Source organism: Dipodomys spectabilis, unplaced genomic scaffold, assembly GCF_019054845.1.
Source record: "Dipodomys spectabilis isolate Male_0828 unplaced genomic scaffold, ASM1905484v1 ptg000145l, whole genome shotgun sequence".
Taxonomy (NCBI): Eukaryota; Metazoa; Chordata; class Mammalia; order Rodentia; family Heteromyidae; genus Dipodomys; species Dipodomys spectabilis.
In genome coordinates, this window is record NW_024870822.1 from 22000074 (window position 1) to 22022489 (window position 22416).

A 22416-nucleotide genomic window follows, 5' to 3' on the forward strand; every position below is an offset into this window, starting at 1 on the left:
GTTTATACCTCTTGGGACTTTCCCGTTTATAAACTAGCCAGGACGTCTGAAATCCAATGATCTTGTAGTCAACATGTTATGAGGAACACTAGCAATCTACACAGAGTGAAAGTAGACACTCTAGAGAAAACACTGAGGTGTCTGATATATGTAAACAGCCCTCCTGGACATTCTATCCAAAGCTAGCCAGCTGATGCCACACAGAGGCAACTAAATAAGATGAGCCAATGCTCGAATACCATCGAACAGAACTGTGAGAAAATAAACTGAGTAGAGTATGAATGTTTTTACATAGAAAATCTTGACAAATACAAAGGGAAAAAGCACACAAAACTGAAACTATTGTACAGATAATTCATAGTAAGTAATATTGCACTTGTGCTAGTAATGAAAAATGCATAAATTATATTTTATTTATATTTAACAATGTACACGTTAAGAATGTTCTGATTGTACATGAGCTCACTAAAGAAATACCTGATTTCTGGACATAGCCAGAAAAGACCCCATAAAGCTTGTGAGTCATACCTTCGCCCATGTGGAAGATGTAGGAAGGAATATGGTCATGTTCTGACACTAAGCTAGGTAAAAAAATGCAAAACTTCATATGCCTATCTAAAAAACAATGATAACAAAATGCCTGGGTTTGGAGGTAGAGTGCCTGCCTCGTAAACTTGAAACCCTGAGTAAACTTGAGACCCTGAATTCACATCCTAGTACTACCAAAAAAATTTTTTAAAGCCATAACCTTGTTGACAAAGAGGTAAATATATTGGGATAAAAATAAGAGAAAAAAAATGTTTTCTTCCAAAAATGGCCTTGCAGCTAGGTTGATACAGATATTTGCTCTCTATAAGGAAAAGTTGTTGGCCAGCTGCCTCTTAAGAATCTTGTCTCTTTTTCTTTGCATTCCTAATAGCTGAAAATTGAACTTTCCAGTTCTCTGATGTTTACATCATATTTTCTGTTTAAAACATTACAAAGTGATCTCTTTACCTCTACATGTGATAGTCATATTTCTTTCAACATGTCTTCCTTTCAAGAAAAATATGGGAAGTGGAAGTATGGCTCAAGTGGTAGAACACCAGGCTTGAGCAAAATGTTAAGTGAGAGCATGAAGCCGACTTCAAGTGAGGAAGGGGAAGGGAAAGGGATGTGGTAAGGGGCGGAAGGAAGGAAGGAAGGAAGGAAGGAAGGAGAGAGGGAGGGAGGAAGAGAGAGAGAGAGAGAGGGAGGGAGGGAGGGAGGGAAGGAGGAGGAAGGAAGGGGAATGGAGGAAGGGAAGGAGGGAGGAAGAAAACTATGGTGGCAAGCTCACACACACATTTCTGTATTTCTTGGTATGGAAGCTGCTATAAGCTAAGAAATTAAGCCTTAGACTATTATTCTTCTGGGTATCTACTGCTCATGATTAATATACTGCTACAGAATATGAGATTTGATGCTTTAAAATTTGTGCTGACTGTAAGTTTATAACATTCATAGCCTCATTCAGATTGTGCCATTTTTATTTTAATAAGGGATAATTCCTTGGCTATGAATGTATGTCTTAATTAACACAAAAAAGATTATTATTTTTAATTTTCCAATTTTTTGTAGGTCATAGGGCTTGAACTCAAAGGCCTGGGCGCTACCCCTGAACTTTTTTGCTCAAGGCTAGTGCCCTATCACTTTGAGCCACAGTGGTTGACTAGAGATAAAAGTCTCATGGACTTTCAGGCCCAGGCTGGCTTTGAACTTCAATCCTTAGATCTCAAATTCCTGAGTAGCTAAGATTACAGGCATGAGCCACCAGTGTCTGGCTGAAAAAAAAAAAAAAAAAGATTATTTTTAAGATCCTTCTTCTACTCCATCCCTAACCTATAGAAAATTCTGATATTATTTATATGATTTTTTTCAAGTGGTATCTTGCCACATTCAGGATGCATAAAAGACATTTATCGAAGAACTTTGAGGATAAAAAAAAAACTTATAAAGGGACCCAAGTAAAATGAAGTATGAAAGCTACATCCTAGGAAGTTTAGGTGTGTAATTTACACAATGCTGTCAAGAAGGTAATAGTTTACTTAATTCTTCAAACAAGTTTTCTGGATTGTGACTTTGGTTAATTATTGTATCACTTAATTCCTAGACTGTTACCATTTTAGAAAATAAATCTGCAAGAAATAATTAAGTACCATATCCAAAGGCAAAGCAAAAGATTCTGTGAGGATTTTTTGTACAAGTTCTGGGGCTTGAACTCAAGGCCTGGGTGCTCTCCCTGAGTTTTTTTGCTGCACTCTACCAAGATTTGAACCACAACTGCATTTCCAGACTTTTAGTGGTTAATTGGAAATGAGAGTCTCTTTCCTGGGCTGGCTCAAACCACAATCCTCAGATCTCAACCTCCTGAGCAGCTAAGATTACAGGCATGAGCTCCAGGTGCCCAGCTAGATACTGTGGCTTTTTTAACAATCCCCTCCCCTGCCATTTGCTTGTTAAAAACAGGGGACTATCAAACACAAAACTTACTTATAGTGACTTTTATATTATTAGAATTCACAGAAATAAAAGTCAAACAAGCATAAAACTTAAGACATGCCTTGTTATTACATAAAAATGCTAACATGCTGTTATTTGCTCTGCTGTCTATTGCACTAAATCAATTACATCAGCAGACTACCTGTAAAAATTTCTTCTTCATTTCATCAAAGATATTTTGTCTGCATCTCCAAAACACATCCTATGACATATAAGAACAAAATGAATTACAAATTACAAATTGTTTCTATAAAATAAAAGGAAAAGACAGAATGAGAACAATTTTCCTAAGGACATTTATATGATAAAATACATTATGAAATATGTTACCTAGTATATTTTTCCTAAATTATACTTGTAATTTTTTACCTTAGATCTCAGTTATACTCTTTATAGGTACTGAAAAAAATCTATGGTATAGTGATAAAGTATAATTTTAATGTAGAAAACAGACACAATGAACTAAGAGAGGTAGCTTTCATATAAACCTCTCACTATGAAATAAGCTTTTTTAACAATTAAAATACAGAAATATGTCAAAGAAAATAATATCTATAATCAAGAGATAATCTTGAAAATTTTTGTTTTTAGTAAATTTGATACTTTAGTTAATAAAAAGAGAACAATTGAGTTAAAAGGTAATTTTGCTTTTATAATAGAAACAGGATTCTAACAGCAATACACAGTTTTTAAGGATACTCTAAAATAACTTCTAGAGCAATTATAAATAATTTGGTATACATATCCTACCAGAATCTTCTCCATTGTGTACATACTTACAATGTTGAGGATGTGTTAATTTCTGTCCAAACAGAATCACTCTACACAGCATTATTTTAATTGTTTTTTGTCCCTCAATACTCACCTTCCTATGCCATAACAACTATTTTTAAAATGGAAGTATTCCATTATATACAAACCATAATTTGCTTACTTAAATCTGCTATTAATGGACATTTAAGCTCCTTCAAATTTTTACTACTGTACTGCTTATATATACAATATTTTCCTTAAGATAGTTCCCCAAAAGAAAGCATTACTGCATCAAAAGATTAGTACTAGTTTTTAAGATTTTTTTTTTTTTTTTTTGGTTGGTTGTAGGGCCTGAACTCTGGACCTGGGCACTGTCCCTCAGCTCTTCAGCTCAAGGCTAACACTCTACCACTTGAGCCACAGTGCCACTTCCAGCTTTTTCTGCCTATGTAGGACCTCATGCATGCAAGGCAAACACTCTACCACTGAGCCACCTTCCCAGCCCAGATTTTATTGATACAGATGTTGACTCTTTCTTTCACAAAACAGCACTGAACTACAAAAGTTGTCAAACTGTTCTAGATGCTTAGAATATAGCAGTGAACAAAGCCTGTGTCTAAGCCATCATTATCAGGCACTCCTCATCCTTCAAGGCCTTTGCATTTGATTTATATCATGTCTAGATTGCTTTACCCCAGGATAACCTCATCTCCTTGGATCAAGTATTACTGTGGTGGCTCTAAAACATGTCACAAAAGTAGTAGTCTAATCCTAGACCCTTTTAATTTGGGCCAGGTTTAGTGACTCCTTATATTATATAACATGACTTCCAAGGCTGAAAAAAAAACGTAATACATTTCCAGGCAGGCTCTTTTAGATGGTTGCCCTTAGAACATAGGAACTATTCTGTGAAGAAGTTAAGCAGCCAAAAAGAAAGGTTATGTGAGCATGGTACCAGTGGCTTATGCATATAATCCTAGCTACACAGGAGGCTGAGATCTAAACATCAGTTTAGAGTAAACTCTTGCTAGAGACACTTATCCCCAGGAGGAGAGAAGAGAAGAAAGGAAAGGGGAAGGGAATGTCAGATATATATACTTACACATCTGCTATACTTTTGTACATATTCACAATAAAACAAAGTCAAAACAAGGAGACAACTAAGAATCAACATAAAGTCAGTAAAAATAATGTATATCTATTAAGTATAAAAATGAGAATAGGGCTAGAAAATTGTAACTCTTAGTTTAAAACATAACTGAAGTATTATACACAAAGATATATCCTGGGCTTCAGTGTTTTAAGTACTTGTTTAGATACAGTCATGAAAAGGAACTATCAAATTTAAAGAACAAACCAAGGGGCTGGGAAGGTGGCTCAATAGTAAGAGTGCTTGCCTTGCATGCATGAGGCCCTGGGTTTGATTCCTCAGCACCACATAAACAGAAAAAGCGGGAAATGATGCTGTGGCTCAAGTGAGAATACCATACAGAGGAGTTACAATTACATGGGCAAGATAACGAGTACATTTCTTATCAAGCATTGTTGCCTCCTCTTTGTTTCCCCTTCCCATCCCTTCCCATCCTCTGCCCCCCCCCCACCAAAGTTGTAAAGTTCATTTTTCAACATAACGACTTGTACATCTCATTGTTGCAATGGGTCCACCTGTATCCTAGATAAATGATTTGTTTTTGCCCTTCCCTTCCACAAATTATACCAACATCAAATACAGTGAAAGCAGGGGTTATATTGTGGGGGAGGGACATATACAAAGCAACATAGAAATCATATTATAAATATATTAGAAACAATTGCATGAAAGAAAAAAGAACATTTAAATACTTATCTTGGGGTTCATTCCCCTAACATCAACTTATCTGACCTTTTCTGCTTGACTCAGACGTATACTAGTTATTGCAAATAAGGAAAACCATGGAACCTGTGTTTCTTTGGGCCTGGCTTACTTCACTTCATATAATTTTTTCTACTCTTATCTTCAATAAACCATTAGAAAACCAAAGTAGAGCTATGCCTCAAGCAGTAGAGCACTTGCCTTGAGCTGAACTGCACAGGGACAGCGCCCAAGCCGAGTTCAAATCCCACGACCAACAAAAAAAAAAAGTCAAAATTAACCCACAAAAATCAATAACCTTTCTGTATACCAACAATATACAAGCAGAGAAGGAAATCAGGAAAACAATTCCATTTGTTAATAGTTTAAAAAAAAATTAAATACCTGGGTATAACTTTAACCAGAGAAGCAAAAGATCTCTATGGCAAAAAGTACAAAGTATACAAAAAAAAACTTGAAGAAATTAAAAATGACATCAGGAAATGCAAAGATTTTCCATGTTCATGGATTGGTAGAATTAATACTGTGAAAATGGCCATACTGTGTTAGCCCAATGAGCTTCCTTCCCATAGTTTAGCATGTTTCTTCCCCCTTCCATAGCTTAACATGCTCCATTCCTAGGCAACACTAGGCCCATTTAGTATAGGCAGTATATAATCAGCCTCCAACTCCCCTTTGCCTTGAGATGGCACTCCTCTGGGGCAGCTACCACCATATAAGGCAGCAAGTGGCCCTTAGAGTGACCTTCAGGTCTGGGCAGCTGCAGGGCCCCTTATCTACTACTTAGGCAGCAGCCATGAATCCTCATCCACCATGATGAGCCCCTGGCACTCACATCCACACCAGAGTCTCGGCATCCTAGCCTTTTCTAGCCCCTCCTAGCCTCAGTAGGTTATATAGGTCACCTCAGATAATAGCCAGCACTTCTCACTTCTTTTATGTGAGAAGGGGTCTTGCTAGTCCCTTTGCTGGCAATAAACCTTTTCTTTGTTCTTTGTACCTGGATGTCTGTGTGGCTTTCTGGCAAAGTCAATTTATTCTAACACTGCAAAAAATGAAATACAAATTCATTGCAATCCCCATCAAAATTCCAATGATTTTTTTTTTTACTGAGATAGAAAAAAACAATCAAAAAGTGCATATGGAACAACAAAAGACCTGTAATAGCCAAAGCAATTCTAGGCAAAAAAAAAAAAAGGGAATGCAGGTGATATCACAATATCAGTCCTCAAACTCTACTACAGAGCTATAGTACAAAAACAGTCTGGTACTGGCATAAAAATAGACCAGAAGATCAATGGAACAGACTAAAAGACTGGGAAATAAAACTGTTTACTTACAGTTATCTGGTATTTGCTAAGGGAACCAAAGATATGCAGTGAAAAAAACATAGCCTCTTCAATAATTGGAGTTGGGAAATCTGGGCATTCATATTCAGAAAACTCAAAGTGGATCTGTAACCAAGCACTAACAGCAACTCAAGGTGGAGCAAAGAACTCAACATCAGACCTGAAACTTTGAAATTACTGCAAGAGAGTAGGAGAAACATTAGAATGCATAGGTATAGGTAGAAACTTTTTGAAAAGAGTCCCAAGGGCACAGCTGATAGGACAGATACTTGACAAGTGGGATTACATTAAAATAAAAAGTTTCTGCACAGCTAAGGACATAGTTACTAAACTAGAAAGACAGTCAACAGACTGGGAGAAAATCTTTATCAGCAATATATCAGACAAAGGTCTAAGATCCAAAATATACAAGGAGTTCAAGAAACTAACCCCTCCCCAAAGGTAATCACCAATCACACACACACACACACACACACACACACACACACACACACACACACACACACACACACACACACACACGAACTAAGGAGAGACTTCTCAAAAGAGGTAAGCAACACATGAGGAAATGCTCATCATCCCTGGACATAAGAAATGCAAATCAAAATGACTTTGAGATACCATCTCACCACAGTTAGAACGGTCAACTTGGTCATAGGAAGGTGGGGAAAAGGAACCCTATTGCACTGTTGATGGAATTATAAACTAGTACAACCACTTTGGATAACAGTCTAGAGGTTCCTCAAAAAACTAAACATAGATCTTCCCTACAACCCAGCCATATCAGTCCTAAGCATCTATCCAGACTAGCACAAGTCAGGATACTGAAAAGACACTTGCACATCCATGTTCAGAGCCACACTATTCACAACAGCCAGGATGTAAACAGTCCAGATGCCCTACAATAGGTGAGTGGATCCAAAAAATATGGTACCTACACACAATGAAATTTTACACAGCCATTAGAAAGAATACTATGTCATTTTCAGGAAAATGGATGGCCCTAGAACAAGTTATGTTAAGTGAGGTAAGCCAAGCTCTCCCATGTAGAAGTTAGATCTAAAATACTTTGGGAAATGATACATTTACACACAGTGATCACTGGTGGCTTACACCTGTGATCCTAGCTACTCAGAAGACTGAGATCTGAGGATCACAGTTCAAACCCACCCTAGGCAGGAAAGTCCATGAGACTCTTATCTCCAATTAATCATCAGAAAACTGGAAGCAGCACAGTGACTCAAGAGGTAGAGCACTTGCTTTGAGCTGAAGAGCTGATGGAGAGCACCCAGGCCCAGAGTTCAAGCCCCACAATTGACATTTAAAAAAAAAAAGAAAAAAAAGAGGCTACTCTCAGGAGAAACACAAAGGCATAATGCCTATACGCCTCTAATCATATAAAATCATATATAATATATATTACATATCCTATATAAATATATATTTTTATCTGAAAGCAAACTCCAAGAAATGGAAACAAAAGGGTTTCTTGTTTTGGTTCATTTATTTTTCTGTCTTTGGGAGGGTGGGGGTTGCTCAGAACTAGAGGGAAAAAGGCAGAACAAGTGCAGTAGTGGTGCTCACTGAATACTGTTGAAAGTAAACTATACACAACTTGTGAGTGGAGACAGGAGGAAGGGAACTGGGAGGAACTTATCAAGTAAGGGAAGGGATGACACTATACAAAGGAAATGTACTCATTACCTAACTTAGATGATTGTAATCCCTCCGTACATCACTTTTATAATAACAATTTTTTAAAAGCTGGATATTAGATCAGGTTTCTTATTTTATAAATGAAAAGGAAATTCAGAAACCTGAAGTGACTTTCCCAAGGACACTTGTGTATCAGTCAAGTACCACAGGTCTTTAGATGACTGTATAATGTTGACATATTTGTGGTATCACAATTCTAATGGCATTACTTTTACTCTTACTTCTTTACAACTACTCTCACCACTTCTGATTTACTTCTCTCAAAAAGTGTTCTAGTACTGGTCATGGGTAACCTACTAAAAATATACTGCAGGAATCTAAATTTGGAAACTAGAACTATACTCAAGTGGCCATATAATAGATCCTTTACAACTCCTGATATCCATATTTTCTTTACAGCTAAAATTTCTACTATAAGTAGTCTGCTGTTGACAAGAAATGAATCAGCTGGAAGTGGCGCTGTGGCTCAAGCAGTAGAGTGCTCGCCTTGAGCTGAAGAGTGCAGGGACAGCGCCCAAGCCCAGAGTTCAAGCCCCATGACCAACACACACACAAAAAAAGAAATGAATCAGCTTATGATACAACTGATTTGTTTACAGGTTTTGAATGTTCTTTACTATTACTCAAAGTTTATTTTGTTACTATACATTTTATTTAAAAACAGGACAAAGAATATTGTTCTTAAAATACTCTGATCATGAAACTATACTATTTCAAAAATGCTAAGGTAGTTTAAAGCTACTTAAAGACTTTGTTTCCTATGGAAATGGCCTATGGGACAAAAACATTAACTAAAAAGTTATGAGATCTAGACTAAGCTGGGCATAGTGGTGCATATCTATAAACCTGGCACTATGGAAAGCTGATGATGAGGTCAATTAGACTAGATAGTGAGTTTCTGGCCAGCTTAGGCTATACCAAAACCTTGTCTCAAGGAAAGTGGAAGGGGGTGGGGGTCTGCTGGAATCATCAGATCTAATCTGATATAATTTCCTATAGAAATCACTTATCTCAGGCTGGGAAGGTGGCTCAGTGGTAGAACGCTTGCCTTGCATGCCTGAGGCCCTGGGTTCGATTCCTCAGCACCACATAAGCAAAAAGAAAAAAGCCGGAAGTGGTGCTGTGGCTCAAGTGGTAGAGCGCTAGCCTTGAGCTGAAGAGCTGAGGGACAGTGCCCAGGCCCAGAGTTCAGGCCCCACGACCGGACCCAAAAAAAAAAAAAAAGAAATCACTCATCTCTGATTCCAAGTACTCAAAGTGAGTATATCCTTCACACTGTTTTCTGATTACAAAACAAAAAAATCTCCTTGAACATGTTTTATAAATAATATATTACATTATGTTTTAATAGAGAATATCAATATCCTTAAATTTAATTAATATTTAATAACCTTAAATTCTTAAACAATAAATCTTGAACATAATAAAGTTTGTTACAATTTACAATATTTAAAATTTTTAAAGATTATTGTTGGGGGCAAGAAAAATTTAATCAGATGACTAAAATCTACAAAGAACTTTTGTTTTCTGATTGTATAACCTTTTCACAAAGTTTAAAAGCTAACATTGCAAACAAAGCTTGTGTAGCTATATAACCTTTTAACTTAAGTAGTCATACACCTGTTTCACAAGGAGGGAAGGAGACAGGCAGGGAGCCAAAAAGGGATAGAACACTAAGGTAAAGGTAAAAAAAAAAAAAAGAACACCAAGCCAAGGTAAAAACACTGATTTTTCTTATTCTCAAGCCACCTTTCCTTTCCATCAGACCTTGTTCTATACAATCCTGAAATGTTTCCATCAGGGGCGTGAACTCAGGGTCTGGGCACTGTCCCTGTGCTTTTTTTGCTCCTGGATAGTCCTTGATTACTTGAGCCCCAGCTCCATTTCCAGCTTTTTGATGGACTTTCCTGCCTGAGCTGCCTTCTGTTCCTCAGATCTCAGCCTCCTGAGTAGCTAGGATTACATTTGTGAGCCACCAGCACTAGGCTGCAAATCCCACATTTAATGCAACCTTGACTGAGGTTTTAATCAAGACTCTTCATAAATATTAAAGTCTCGATTTAACTTAGAGCATCGGTGATATCCTTAGGAATATTTCATTAATTCCCTCACTGAAATCATTCCCTTTTATTTTTTCAATCACTGCCACTGTGCTGCTACTGCCACACCAGATCACTCTAGTCCAGGAAGAAGGGAAAGAGCATGAAGTTCTCTGAGGGCTCCTATCAAGCCAAATGCTCATAAACAGACCAACGTTAAAGCCCTTAAAAGAAAGCAAAAGCTATAAAAAAAAAAAAAAAAAAAAACACTCAAAGAATATGTTCTCTACCCGAAGGTTAAGAAACCACATCATTATAAGCCTTTTGCCACAGTTCTCAGTAAAAACTGGAAGTTATTCTAAGTACAGTGAACAGCTCACCTGCAAACTCCCTTTCCAGGAACAGGTGTGAGAAACCGTTTGGGTCTTCAAAACAAATCTATACTCCCACAGAGCAGCTACTAGCACTATTCTTATTTGGTTAGCCTACTTGAAGTCACCACCTGTGTGTTATCCATATTAAACAAGTGGCAATAACGCCAAAGGACACCCTGTCAAAACAACTAGCATGCAGAAAATGTGCTAATATGTACTATGATGAGAAACTTATTTTAGTGGTACTGGGTTTTGAATTCAAGGTCTCTCACCTGCTATGCAGGCACTCTATCAGTAAGTCATGCCTCCAGCCCTTCTTCTGAAGTGTAATTTTTGAGATAGGGTCTTAATTCCTGCATGGGTGCATGCCTGGACTGAGATCTGCCTAGGCTTCCTGTAGTAGCTGGCATGGCAGAAAAGTGCTATCACATCTAGCTTCTTTCAATGAGATGGAAGTCTTGCAGTTTTCTAACTGGGCTGTCCTGGAACCATAAACCTGATCTCAGCTTCCCATGTAGAATGATAAGAGTGTGTGCCATGATGCTCGGCTATCAGGTGAGAAAAGATCTCTCTAATTTTTCTGCCCAGGCTCGCACTGAACCACAATCCTGACACAGACTTCTAACTAGTTAGGATTACAGATGTGAGCCACTAGTGCCTGGCAGAAACATTTCATTCTTAAAAAAATACCTATATTACTCCAAATTTTTTAAAAGGTGAAAGAAAGGGGGCTGGGAAGGTAGCTCAGTAGTAGAGTGCTTGCCTTGCATGCATGAGGCTCTGGGTTTGCTTCCTCCTCAGTACCACATAAGCAGAAAAAGCCAGAAGTGGTGCTGTGGCTCAAATGGTAGGACACTAGCCATGAGTGGAAGAGCTGAAGGACAATGCACAGGCCCAGAGTTCAGGTCCCATGACTGACCAGGCATGGCAGGGGAGGGGAAGGGTAGAAGGTGAAAGAAAGTAATATTAGCAAGTGTTCTATGCCATTTGTTTTCATTTGTATGTAAACATGTAAGAAAATATTTCTGTAAACAAATTTAGTAATTAAACTTTATTAAAATTATACGAGAGCTGGGAATGTGGCTTAGTGGTAGAGTGCTTGCCTAGCATGAATGAAGCCCTGGGTTCAATTCCTCAGTATCACATAAACAGAAAAGGCCAGAAAAGGCCAGGGCTGTAGCTCAAGTGGTAGAGTGCTAGCCTTGAGCAAAAGAAGCTCAGGGAGAGTATCCAAGCCCTGAATTCAAACCCCAAAACTGGCCAGAAAAAAAATATATATATACAAAAAGTGTTTAACTTTTTCTGGAGAAAAATTCCAAAACTTGTTCTTGTTCCCTAATGTCTCTACAATAAAAATCTAAACTCTAAGCATATATAAAGCTTCTGGATTTTTTATTCACAACTTGTCAGAATTATGCACCTACACTAATTATACTCCAGGCACTTATACAACTTTTTTTTGGTAACTTCCTAAAATGCATTACAAACTTACATAATTAAACTGCTATGCCTTAAAAGCTCTTATATACAAGTCATATTATCCTTTGTGGTCTAGTTTCAATGTTACATTCTCAAATTCCCCTCAATAAAGCTGTTCCTTCATCAATGGCTCCATTTTATTTCCATACAATATATTTGTCTTATCACATGTCTGTCTCTTCTATTAGGCTATACTGCTGTCCCTCATCTTTGAATTCTGGTTCTTGGTAACTATTACCTCAGAAATTATGGAAATGTGCACTATAAATTAAAGTGTATTTAAGGCGTAATTTGAAACAAGAACTGTACTTGATTTTGGTACTCTGCATCTTGTAGATACATATGTCTAATCTGAGGAGGGGAAGGGGAATAACAAAAATAAGGACACAGGATGATTCACTGCAACAAGGATACCCATAGGACAGTATATTGGAAATGAACTTTACAACTTCAGAGGTGGGGGGGGGGGTGGGGGAGGGCAGATGGAGTGAGGTAGGTAGGAGTGTGGAAGGTAGGGGAGGGAAGGGATAGTGGGACAACAACAAGGAAGGGAAGGGGTAACAATGACCGACAAGTAATGTACTCATTGCCTCACTCATATAACTGTAACCTCTCTGTACATCATCTTTACAATAAAATGTTTAAAAATGTCTATAATCAAACTACACTGCTTTGGTTATTGGAAATTTTGTTACAGTTGAGATTTTGTTAACAGTTTGGACATAGCATAAAAAAATACAGCATTAAGTATATATTTAAGTAGATAAATATATTTTGTAAGTAAAGTACTATATGATATCTCCTATTAACAAAAATGTATTAGTATTGAGGACATTAGGTAACACTTCTAGATGTCATGATGTGCAAAGGCATATTCTTAGACATGTTCTTTGGCAGTGTGAGGTTTAAACTCAGGGCCTGGTACTTGCTAGTGAAGCATTCTACCACTTGAGCCATGCCTTCTAGCCTGAGGCTTTTGTGTTGGAAGGGTCAATCCCCAATGCAGCACTGGTCAGCGTTAACTGGAACATGAAAGCTCTGACCTCAACAATGGTATTGGAAGGTAGTGAAAACTGGGGCAAAGCTTCATTGAAGGAATTGAATAAATGGGGTATACCCTTGAAGGGTCTATCTTGTCCATGGTTCCTTGTTCTCCCTTCATTTCCTGCAACCATCAAGTGAGCAGCTTTGGGGTGTGCCAAACCCTCTTCATCATAATGCTGTCTCACTACATGCCCAAAGCAAAAGGGCCAAACAATAATGTCCAAGAGTCTAAGAGCTAAACCAGAATCTAAAAGCTAAAAGTCTTTCCCCTCCTTTTGTTTATGTCAGTTACCTTGGGTCAGAGTAATAGTAGCAGACTAATATAGAGGTTCATGGTTTTTCTAAAGATAAACCTATCATCTTACCAAAGGTATTACATTCTCTGTATTTAGAAAGATTTGAATTCTAGACCTTTCTCTTAATCACGTCACTTAACTCTTATTTTACTTGATTCTAAAGCCACTAATATATTTAACATAAACACAGTGCCCTACTATTTGACAGACTGCAGGTCTTTTAGCAGCTAGTTATTATATATCATCCAATCTAAAACAATCAATAAGTCAATTGAGAAGGGACCATCTTTTCTATTCAAGTAAATGATTCTAGTCCAGAGATTAGAAACAAATTGTTCTTAACATGGATCCTACTTTAACATTTTACACTGAATCCTTACAAATAAGCATTTTTTTAATCTAGTGAATTATTTTTGACAGCTTTCGAAGTTTAATAGACTAATTATTCTCAGGCCTTCATTAACATAAGCAATTTCTTATTTTTAATATGCTACAGCTCTCAAGTGAAGCAATAAAAATAGGTCTCAATGACCATGCAAGAGAACCTATCAGATCTAAAGCTTACTTAGGATTAGTGCCATGGACATTACTATACACTGCTGACAAGTTGTAGTCAGAACTACAACTTTGAACAAGTAAAATATGAGGTAGTTTACTTTTATTTAACTAAGGTACTGGGAGATAAAGTATCTTGCCCAAGGTTATCTAACAAGTATTTGAATCCAAGTTCTCTAGTTATGGTGTCCTGACTTGAAGGAGCTTCTAATGTTAACAAAAGCATTAAAACAATGGTAAATATTGGGGTAGAGCCTTTCAAATGCCAAAAATATAGTACTATGGAACTTCAGGGTTAGGAAAATGCAATTGGGCTGAAAGAATCAGAAAAGCTTTTGTGTAGGAAGCAAAAGGACTAGATTTTGGTTGGATAGGACTTTCCATTGCTTCTTAACACTACACCAATAGGAACTAGGATGCTCTTTAGGAATTTTGATGAGAAGAATCATTTGTCAATCACAATAATTTTACCAAAAATTGTTTTCAATACAGAATGTCTCTATATTATACTTTAAGCCAGAAATACCTAGAGAATACTTGAAAATTCTGTGTAATAAACTTCATAAAAAAAGAATATGTCTCAGACTAGAAGGCATGGCTCAAGTGGTAGAATGCTTCACTAGCAAGAACCAGGCCCTGAGTTTAAACCTCACATTGCCAAAGAACATGTCTAAGAATATGCCTTTGCACATCATGACATCTAGAAGTGTTACCTAATGTCCTCAATACTAATACATTTTTGTTAATAGGAGATATCATATAGACTTTACTTAAAAAAATTATTTATCTACTTAAATAGATACTTAATGCTGTATTTTTTTTCAACCTATTTTCAATATAATCTTTTCTTTTGAACTTGAGCTATCATGGTGCTCTATTATTTTGGAAATATTCAACTTCTCCTCTGTAATCTAGTTTAAAAACTACAAAACTGAGACACAAGATAGAAAAAGGTTGTGACTACTTTTTGTAAAAGAGGAGGAAATAAAAACAGAGGCAAGATTCCTTAGAACATTCTTAAATACTAGAGTAATATATAATATCAAGTTTAAATTATTTAAGAAAAGTTTCCAGAGTTAACAAGAAAAATTACATACTGAACCGACTACCTTAAATGCAGCACAACATAGAAAAAGCAGACCTCAGCTGGGCAACAGTGGTTCATGCCTGTAATCCTAGCTATTCAGGATGCTGAGATCTGAGGATCCCAGTTCAAAGCCAGCCCAGGTAGAGCATTCACCTTGAGCTGAAGAGTGCAAAGACAGCACCAAGGCTCAGAGTTCAAGACCCAAGACACACTCTCTTTCTCTCTCTCTCTCTCTCTCTCTCTCTCTCTCTCTCACACACACACACACACACACACACACACACACACACACGCCTGGGAAAAAATTATTTTGAGAATTCTCTACCGGGCCCAAACTACCTCTAAAACAAGAGAGGAAAAACAAGATTTTTCAGATTTGCACAGTCTTTAAAAGAAAAAAATTTGTATCCCTTAATGAAAAAAACTATTAAAAACTGGTCCACTGGAAAGGTGGCTCAGTAGTAGAGTGTTGCTTCACATGTATGAGGCCCTGGGTTCAATTCCTCAGCACCACATAAGCAGAAAAAGCTGGAAGTGGTGCTGTGGCTCAAGTGGTAGAGTGCCAGCTGAATAGCTGAGAGACAGTTCTCAGGCCCAGAGTTCAAGCACTATGACCAAAAAAAAAAAAAAAAAGATATCTAAAACTTATTTATACCCACTGGGTGTTCTGGGTGTTAGTAACACACATACCCTTCCCCTCCTTCTTCTCTTCTGCTACTGTCAAAAGTCCTGGGAGGAGAAGGGGAGGGAGGGCAAGACTATAGCTCTCCCCACAGCTGAGAACCACTGAGCTAAATTAACAAATACTATATACAAAACTAAGAGATGCAAATTTTTCCCCTTGCCCAATCCTCCCCCCCCCCCAAAGTTGGTTTTTTTTTTTTTATTGTGAAAATACTGTACAGAGGGGTTACAATTACATGGGCAAGATAATGAGTACATTTCTTTTTTTGGAGGGAGGGAGGGGGTCCGGTCATGGGGCTTGAATTCTGGGCCTGAGCACTGTCCCTCAGCTCTTCAGCTAAAGACTAGCGCTCTACCACTTGAGCCACAGCGCCACTTCTGGCTTTTTTCTTTTTGCTTATGTAGTGCTGAGGAATCGAACCCAGGGCCTCAGGCATGCAAGGCAAGCACTCTACCACTGAGCCACCTTCCCAGCCCAATGAGTACATTTCTTATCAAGCATTGTAGCCTCCTACTTTGTTTCCCCTTCTCATCCCTTCCCATCCTCTCCGGCCCTCCAAGATGCAAAAATTAAAAAAAAAAACTCAGAGAAAACTTACATAGGAGAGGAAAATAATCATAGTACTCAGGATAATTTGTGAATAGTAAACAGTGGATGATTTTAAAAACCTCTGAGATATTGATTTCTCCAAACAACTTACAATATGACAATAATGAGGGAATTTGGCAGATAGGTAAGTAGGTCTCTGTGCAACTGGGGCCTGAAATGAAAAATCAAGGAACACTACCAAATATGCAGTTGCAGGAAAACAAGAGAAGGGGTAACAATGCTGGACAAGAAATGTACTCATTGCCTTACTCATGTAACTGTAACCCCACTGTACAGCATCTTTACAATAAAAAAAATTTTTTTTAAATGCAGTTGCCTCTAAGGAGGTGCATGCCTGTAATCCTAGCTAATTCAGAGGCTGAGATCTGGGGATGATATTTTGAAGTAAGCCCTGGCAAGAGAATCTGTGAGACTCTTTTTTTGGGGGGTGGGGAGGGCCAGTCCTGGAGCTTAAACTCAGGGCCTGGGCACTGTCCTTGAGCCTCTCTCTGCTCAAGGCTAGCGCTCTACCATTTGAGCTACAGAGCCACTTCTGGCTTTTTCGGTTTATGTGGTACTAAGGAATTGAACCCAGGGCTTCATGCATGGTAGTCAAGCAGTCTACCACTAAGGCAATTCCCAGCCCCTGTGAGACTCTTATCTCCAATTAACACACGAAAAAAACAAAAAACAAACAAACAAAAAAGCAGGAGTAGAGCTGTGGCTCAAGTGGTAGAGCACTAGCCTTGAGCAAAAAGGCTCAGAGACACACCCAAACCTCAGGACCAGCACAAAAAAACAAAAATAAAAAACAAATCACACAAGGTGAAAAACAAGTTGTTTGCTGTTTGGGGAATCTCTCCAATACCACCCCTCATTTAGGGTGAAGTGAAACAACTCAATACACACAAAGCACATACAACAGCTTCTGGCATATAAGTAAATATTGAGGAATAATTGGCTAGTAGATGTTTTAAATCACTCCCAAACTGAAGAAGTAGTTTGTATGACAAAGACATGAAAAACTCATTGAGACAGGCTTTACAGCATGCCTACTTTTCTTTCCTTCTTTGCTATTTCTTTACATTCATATACTCCTGGTAGTAAAAATACTCTCCTAAAAGCATTAGTAAATAGATACATTGGGGCTGGGAATATGGCTCAGTGGTAGAGTGTTTGCCTAGCATGCATGAAGCCCTGGGTTCAATACCTCAGCACCACATAAATAGAAAAAGCAAGAAGTGGCGCTATGGCTCAAGTGGTAGAACACTCGCCTTGAGCTGAAGAGCTGAGGGACAGCACCCAGGCCCAGAGTTCAAGCCCCACGACCAAAATAAATAAATAGATAATGTTATCCTTAGTTCTGCTATGAGACACTGGAAAAAAGAATACATTTTGCCCATACTAACTTTTCCCCCTATGGCAGAATACAGTAAGATGCACAATGAGTATTCAATAAATGTTAATGTCCCAAATCCTTACAAGGAAACAGAACAATAAGACAACTAAGCAACAATTGAAATCAGATGATATTAAAATCAAGTAATCTCAGAGCCAATATTATCAATATGCCATAATTTAGGACATATGGCAGAGTAAAACAGTGAAGCTAAATGTTTTGTTGTTCTCAATGAACACACCAAACAGTAATTGCTCTTTTCTGTGTACAATTTATGAGGAATATTAAAAATGTTATATTATGTCCAAAAAAAGATGCTAATCTAAAGATTGAAAACTAAGGAATTTATGCTCAGACTCCAAAACCAAGAGTAAGCTTTCCTGCTACCCTCCTTCATCTTCAACATTGAGAAATGTTACAATATGGAAAATACTTGTAAGATGTCTATGTTGTCTAGAGACAACTATCAAAATATAGTACCCAGATCTAGATTTCTCTCAATGTCCCAACTTAAAAGAAAAAAGGAGGTTATTGAGGATTAGTCATAAAGTAGGAAAACAGCTTGCCAGTTATGCTATGGAAAACCTCCAAGCAGAGGATTCTCAGTAAAATCCTAAGTTCCCTTACCATTTTATATCCATGTCAATGAATATTTATTAATACCTGCTCCAGGAAGAACACTGCTCTAGATCTGTACTATATTAAAAAAAAAATAGGCAAAAAAAGGGAAGAAACACAAAATACATCTCTGCTGTTAAGAAATTCACAACAAATAATATAAAAATGTACATTATGGTTTGAAACCATAAAAGATATTGGAGAGCACTACTGATTAACTGCCAAATGAATCCCACTCAAATATAAGAGGTCTTCTAAAACAGTGTCATGCCAAAAGTAAAAATGGCTAGAAGAGGACTTTTGGAATAAATGAGATATGGGGGCCCTATAGAAAAAATGTGTACAAAAATTTTGAATGAGGTAGAGAGAAGTCGAAGAGAGGACAGCACAAACAGAAGTGAAAATCAAGTTAGAGAGAAACCAGTTTGGCTACATTAAAACTTGTTTCATGAGAAGAGAGATAAGATGAGGAAGGGCAGGTTGTGGCCAGAACCAACTGTACTGAGCCTTGAATACTAAATTACAGTTTCACATTTATCCTTCATAGAGCTTCTTTAGCAACTAGTCAACTCTGCCAGTTTAAACTGGCAGAAAATACTACAAGGGCTCTCTGAATAATGAAGTTTTAAGTTCATATATTTTTCTTAGTCACAGATTACTATTTTGATTTTTTTTCTTCCACAATTTGAAAAGGCAAGGCCATATTACCCTGAATGCACTCAATCTCAACAACTTTAATCAACACTCAATCAAGATCTACATCTGGTAAATGAAAGTTACCACATACAAAAATCCTCAAAAAAATAAAAGAAAAAAATACACATTCAATAGTTATTAATGAACCTTTACAATAGTAAATTTTTAATTTACTTCACTACATTTACATTTATACACATGTACATATGTAGTTATAAACTATTCCTACAAAGTCTTAAAGTTACTTGAGAGATCTATAAAGTAATCAAGGAATGGCAGCAGAGAACATGAGTTCTAGTCCTTGATCTGCCTTGCACCCATTATTTAATACTCAGTGAGTCACTTTTAGTCCTCTCTATCCCTAATTCTCTCTGAAAAAGTTGAAGTGTTTAATACATTAGATGATCAATCAATATGCTCTTCTCTTAGTTTTTGTACAGTATGATTCTAGTACTTAAATGACAAATAGGAAGTAAAAGTGATCATTAAAATTACAACGGAATACTGATGGTTCATGCCTGTAATCCTAGCTACTCAGAAGGCTGAGCTCTGAGGATCACAGTTCAAACCCAGCCCAGGCAGGAAAGTCTGTGAAACTCTTATCTCCAATAAACCACTCAGAAAACCAGAAATGGCACTGTGGCTCAAGTGGTAGAGCACTAGCTTTGAGCTAAAGAGCTGGGGGGACAGTGCCCAGGCCAGAGTTCAAGCCCCACAACTGACAAAAAATACACACACACACACACACACACACACACACGCACACACGCACGCACGCACGCACATACAACAGAAAAAGAGAAGCAGCAGCAAAAAAGAAAAAAAAACAAGTTGATGCATTTGGTCATTTAAGAGATCACTGGCAACCTTCAGAAACAATTTCTAGTAATCCAGAAACAAATACAGAAGTGGAAGCAACTACTTGGATGAGAAAATGAGTAAGCCCATCAAAGAAGAAAAAACTAGCTAGCTAGCAAAAAAAGATATGGACCTCCAGCAACAGTCTTCAATACAGTCTTCAGGTGTGAGGGCCTACAGTGCATGCTTCCAGGAGGCATGAAAGGAAACAGGAAAAAAAAAAAAAAACAATAAAGACACAAGGAATAGAAAATCCAGAAAAAAAAAAAAAAGGAAAAAAGGAGGGAAGGGAGAAAGGAAGGGTTATTGTAAGCTTGAAGCCTCAGAAGGAGGAGAGGCATTTAATCTTTAAACTTCCACAAAGTAAAAGCAGCACTGCAGTATGAGTTTTTAGACAGCTGACATATTTCTACAAAGTTGTACATTGTGAACTTTCTTACTGAAGTAATTCCACATTCTCACATTCTAATAGTTGAAATGTTAAGAAAGGATTAGCTTTGATTTTTCTAAGAATGGGAAAAAGCAATACGAAGCTACAGAAGGAAATACATGTGTACACTTTTTTTCTTTTAGCCCCTCTCACTTCCTTCCTTTTAAGTAAGTTATTTATATCGTATAAAGTATCTAGGTCCTGACTAGAGCAAGTATTATTACTTTCCCCTTTCCTCCTTGTTTAGGAAGTTCTCACCGTTAAGAGTTCTAATTGATTATCTGTTTATATGCTTTGCATGGAGTTGGTGATGCTTGATAACACATAACAATGCTCAAAAATAAACTTCTGACAAAACAACTATCACTGTCCCTGATTAAAGTTGAAATAATTTTCTGTACCACACATTGCTCCACTAAAATCACTTTGGCACTGTGTTTGGGCACATTTGTCTAAGCTACAAACTACTCCAAATTACAAGAGGCCAAAGAATCAAGGATTTGTAACAATCACTCCCAAATGTCACTTTCTACCCAATTTCAACCTAACATTTCCTTCTAAAGACGAAATAATCAAGGATTTCTAACAATTCCTCCTAAATATCACGATCCTACCTAGCGCGAATTTCAACCTAACACTTCCTTCTATTTAAGGTATATGAGAAAATAAAAAATCCAAAGCATTAGACTGGTGATCATCAGTTAAAAATACGTTTGAACACGCTGGAGATATTTATAAAGGCAAAAGAGATGCTATTAATACGTTGAAATTTCACAGGCCAGTGTTGGATTCTACCCCTTGATCTACTACGGCTACTACTACTACTATTTTTTTTTCAAAAGAAAGCCAAGAGAGTCAAGGCTTCTCATGTCACTGGCTTTTAAGAATTTAAGAAGTCGCCCAAATCGGCATAAACAATCCAAACGACCAAAAAGAGTAAAATAAAAACCAGTTCAGCTCTCCATATGGTCATGTTCAGCGATCTCCCAACTTGACCCGCAAGTCCCATTTACTACCCCCCCCCTCCACCCCCAACGATCTAGGGTAGGCCCCACGTACGCAGGCCAGTAGTACTACGAAGTAACAGGAGTTGAAAAAAAAAAAAAAGTCTTCGAACAGTTAACTCTGGCATCCCACAGACCTCGCCTTGGGTGTAGATTTCACAAGCCCTGGGCGCCAGACACCGCCACTGTCAAACCCAGAAGCAGCACCGTCACCCAGTCGTGCCCATAGGCAGCTGTTCCCAATGTTTTCTTTGAAACGATCTCCTCCGGCTCGACGTGTTAAATCCGGACTTCAAAGGCCAGCCTTCACCCCCCACACACACACTCCTCCGCGTCCGCTCCTTTATTATTCGTCCACCCTGCACACCGAGTGAGGGGGTCTCGGCTCCCCGGCCCCCTCAGATCCAGCCGGTCCCTTAACTGCTCGCCGCGCCCACCGTACCGCCAGCCCCACGCCTCCTCCTTCCCCAGCCGCCGCCGCTGCCGCCGCCGCCGCCGCCGCCGCCCGGGCCCGAGGTCGGCCGCTCGCCGGGGCCTGCGCTGCCTCGAGCGAATGCAGGCCTCGGGCCTAGCCTCCCCCGCTGGCCCTCTCACCTCTTTCGGGACGAGCTGGTTCTCCTCGCCGGGCACCATCGCTCAGACTCCGGCCGCTCCACACCGCCCTGCCGGGAGGGGGGAAGGGGAGGGTGGCGACGGCTCTCTTCTCTCAGGAGAAAATAGCGACGGCACTCATTCTCTCAGCCGCCTGCACTCCGGCAACCGCGGAGGCCTCAGCTCCGGCCTCAGACCCCAGCGCGCAGACACCGACTCCAGACGCTGCTGCTGCCGCCGCCGCCGCTGCCGCCGCCGCCACCGCCGTCGTCGCCGCCGCCGCCGCCACTGCCGCCGCCGCCTTCGTCGTCGGCCCCTCCCCCCGCCCGCGGCAATCAATGGAAAAATGGCGGCTGCCGCTCTCGCGAGAATTCGGTCGTTCGGGCTTCCAGCCGGGCGCCTCGCGCCTCAGGTGCGCAGGCAGTTGCCGCTCGCTCCGGGTCGCCTCGCCGCTTACTCAGCCTTGAGGTGTGCAGCACCGGG

General features: G+C 38.9%; 1 protein-coding gene across 2 annotated transcripts in view; it reads right to left on the reverse strand.

Moving 5' to 3' along the window:
* Positions 1-22204, reverse strand: part of Usp47 (ubiquitin specific peptidase 47) — a 96317-nt gene extending 74113 nt beyond the window's left edge. The window contains exons 1-2 of one of the 2 annotated variants that reach the window (XM_042691718.1): positions 21937-22204; positions 2663-2722 (exon numbers count right to left, since the gene is read on the reverse strand). In XM_042691718.1, coding sequence (XP_042547652.1) covers positions 2663-2722; positions 21937-21975 — 99 coding nt within the window. In that variant the 5' untranslated portion in view covers positions 21976-22204. The remainder of the gene's footprint in view (positions 1-2662; positions 2723-21936) is intronic. The other variant, XM_042691719.1, reaches the window with a different exon arrangement.
* Between the last annotated feature and the right edge of the window lie 212 nt (positions 22205-22416).